The sequence below is a fragment of the Aptenodytes forsteri genome, unplaced genomic scaffold, assembly GCF_000699145.1.
Source record: "Aptenodytes forsteri isolate BGI_AS27 unplaced genomic scaffold, ASM69914v1 Scaffold1392, whole genome shotgun sequence".
Taxonomy (NCBI): Eukaryota; Metazoa; Chordata; class Aves; order Sphenisciformes; family Spheniscidae; genus Aptenodytes; species Aptenodytes forsteri.
The window spans coordinates 8465-11599 of NW_008794849.1; the positions used below are offsets into that span (position 1 = coordinate 8465).

Here is a 3135-nt window from a genome sequence, read left to right on the forward strand (position 1 = left end):
GGCCCCATGTGGGAGGTGGGGTGGGGTCTGGCGGCCCTATAGCGGGACCGCGTGGCGTTCTCGGTGACCCTACGGAAGGGATAGGGTGGCGTTCTCGGTGGCCCGATGGTGAAGGCGGGGCGATGTTCTAGGTGATCCTATAGCAAGGGCAGGGTGACCTTGGTGGCCCTATAGAAAGGACAGGGTGACCTTGGCGGCCCTATAGCGAGGACAGGGTGACCTTCTTGGTGGTCCTGTAGAAAGGATAGGGTGATGTTTTAGGTGGTCCTATAGAAGAACGTGATGATGTTCTAGATAGCCCTATAGTACGGCCATGGCGATGTTCTAGGTGACCCTATAGGGAAGCCAGGTGGTGGTCCTAGGTGACCCTACAGCCAAAACAAGGTGATGTTTAGGTGACGCCATACCCGCGGCAAAGTGACCCCTACAGCCAGGAGAAGGAGACGTTCTAGGTCGCCCTATAGCCAGGACGAAACGACGAGCCCCACGGCGGTCGGGGTGACCCCGCCCCCGCCCCCTCTGTAGGAAACCGGAGAAGGGGATCCAGTACCTGATCGAGAGGGGCTTCCTCTCGGACACCCCGGTGGGGGTGGCCCACTTCATCCTGGAGAGGAAAGGGTTGAGCCGGCAGATGATCGGCGAGTTCCTCGGCAATCGCCAGAAGCAGTTCAACCGCGACGTCCTCGAGTAAGGGGCGGGGGGGGACGGGACGGGACGCACCGGGATGGGGTGGGACATGCCGGGACTTGGGGGGCGTGTCCATCCCCCCCCCCCCCCCCCGGGCCCCGGCCGTTTCTGGTCTGGGGTGGGGTGGGGGGGTCTCCCACAGCTGCGTGGTGGACGAGATGGACTTCTCTGGGATGGAGCTGGACGAGGCCCTGCGCAAGTTCCAGTCCCACATTCGGGTGCAGGGGGAGGCCCAGAAGGTCGAGCGCTTGATCGAGGCCTTCAGGTGAGGGGGCGGCGATGGGTCCCCTGTCCCCGTCCCATCTCCCCCTGGCGCCGGGAAGGCCACCGAGCCACGACACGTGGTCGCGCGGTCGCCGTGGCGTGGTGTTCTAGGTGACCCTGTGGATCACTAGGGGCGGTGGCCCACGTGCCGTGGCGTGATGTTCTAGGTGACCCCACGGACCAAGCAGGGGGACATTGGGGGTGGTGGCCCACATGGGACCAGGTGATGTTCTAGGTGACCCTATGGACCAAGCAGGGGAACATCGGGGTGGTGGCCCACATGGGACCAGGTGATGTTCTAGGTGACCCTGTAGACTAGGAGAACGTTAGAGGTGGTGTCCCGCACGCAAGGGGGCCTGGACCACGCCGGGACTGCTACGGGGTGCAGAGGCCATCCCGGCCGCGTGGGGATGGCCGTGGGGCACCCTGACCCCATGGGCCGTGGGGATTGTCCGCCCCGCAGCCAGCGCTACTGCGTGTGTAACGCGGCCCTGCTGCGCCAGTTCCGCAATCCGGACACCATCTTCATCCTGGCCTTCGCCATCATCCTCCTCAACACCGACATGTACAGCCCCAGCGTCAAGGCCGAGCGCAAGATGAAGCTGGAGGACTTCATCAAGAACCTCCGAGGTGAGGACCGCGGTCCCATCTTGTCCTCCCTTGGTGTCCCCGCCCCCTGCTTCTGAACGCGGGTTCTAGAGCGGGGGCCCGGGTGTCGTGCAGGGGTGGACAACGGGGAGGACATCCCCCGGGACATGCTGGTGGGCATCTACCAGCGCATCCAGAGCCGGGAGCTGCGCACCAACGACGACCACGTCTCCCAGGTCCAGGCCGTCGAGCGCATGATCGTCGGCAAGAAGCCGGTGGGTTCACCCGAGGGATGGGGCGGGTTCTAGGGGACCCAGGGGGGAATGTTCTAGGTGACCCTACGGAGGGATGGTCTAGGTGACCCTATGGAGGATGCTCTAGGTGACCCTATGGGAGACGTCCTAGGTGACCCTGTGGGGGGATGTTCTACGTGACCTACGGGGGACGCTCAAGGTGACCAATGGGGGATGTTCTAGGTGATCCAATGGGGGATATTATAGGTGACACAATAGGGGGGTGCTCTAGGTGACCCACAGGCCAACGTCAAGGGTGCCGTCACCCTCAAGGGGCGGGCCTGGAAGGCGGGTGGGTGTGTCCCGCCGAGGCCCCGCCCCAGCGCCGAGCCCACCCCTCTCCCCAGGTGCTGTCCCTGCCCCACCGGCGCCTGGTGTGCTGCTGCCAGCTCTACGAGGTCCCCGACCCCAACCGGCCCCAGCGCCTGGGGCTGCACCAGCGCGAGGTCTTCCTCTTCAACGACCTGCTGGTGGTGAGCCGGACACCTGGGTCCCCTGCGCAGCGAGGGGGTGTCCCTGGGGTGGGGGTCGGTCACCCGTGGGGAGTCGAGGGGTCTCCCAGATGCTTGGGTCCCCGGTGACCTGGTGGCCCCGGCAGGTGACGAAGATCTTCCAGAAGAAGAAGATCCTGGTGACCTACAGCTTCCGCCAGAGCTTCCCCCTCGTTGAGATGCACATGCAGCTCTTCCAGAACGCCTGTGAGCCCCGCGGCGCCCCACGGCACCCCGTGGCATGTCCCCCTGCCCCACAGCACCTCCGCGGGATGCTCCCCTGCCCCTACGTCCCCCGGGGTCCACCACCAGATGACCCTTTGCTCCATGGGATCCACCACGGCGTGTCCCCCACCGGATGTCCCGTGGTGTTCACCGTGGGATGTTTCATGGTGTCCCCCACAGGATGTCCCGTGGTGTCCCCCATGCGATGCTCCCCACCCCACGGTGTCCCCCGTAGGTTGTCCCATGGTGTCCCCTGTGGAATGTCCCATGGCGTCCCCCCTGGGATGTCCCCCTGCCCCATGGTGTCCCTCATTGGATGTCCCATGGTGTCCTCCATGGGATGTCCCATGGTGTCCCCCCGGGATGTCCCCCTGCCCCATGGTGTCCCCCATGGAATGTCCCCCTGCCCCATGGTGTCCCCCATTGGATGTCCCATGGTGTCCCCCCTGGAATGTCCCCCTGCCCCATGGCGTCCCCCATTGCATGTCCCATGGCGTCCCCCTGCCCCATGGTGTCCCCCATTGGATGTCCCATGGTGTCCCCCCTGGAATGTCCCCCTGCCCCATGGCGTCCCCATTGCATGTCCC

General features: G+C 65.1%; 1 protein-coding gene across 1 annotated transcript; it reads left to right on the forward strand.

Moving 5' to 3' along the window:
- Window positions 1-845: 845 nt before the first annotated feature.
- Window positions 846-2700, forward strand: LOC103895027 (IQ motif and SEC7 domain-containing protein 2-like; the record flags this gene model as incomplete). Its single annotated transcript, XM_009274526.1, has 5 exons — window positions 846-952; window positions 1415-1581; window positions 1675-1814; window positions 2180-2305; window positions 2431-2700. Coding segments are annotated over exons 1-5 (810 nt in total), but the record flags the coding sequence as incomplete, so codon positions are not given.
- Between the last annotated feature and the right edge of the window lie 435 nt (window positions 2701-3135).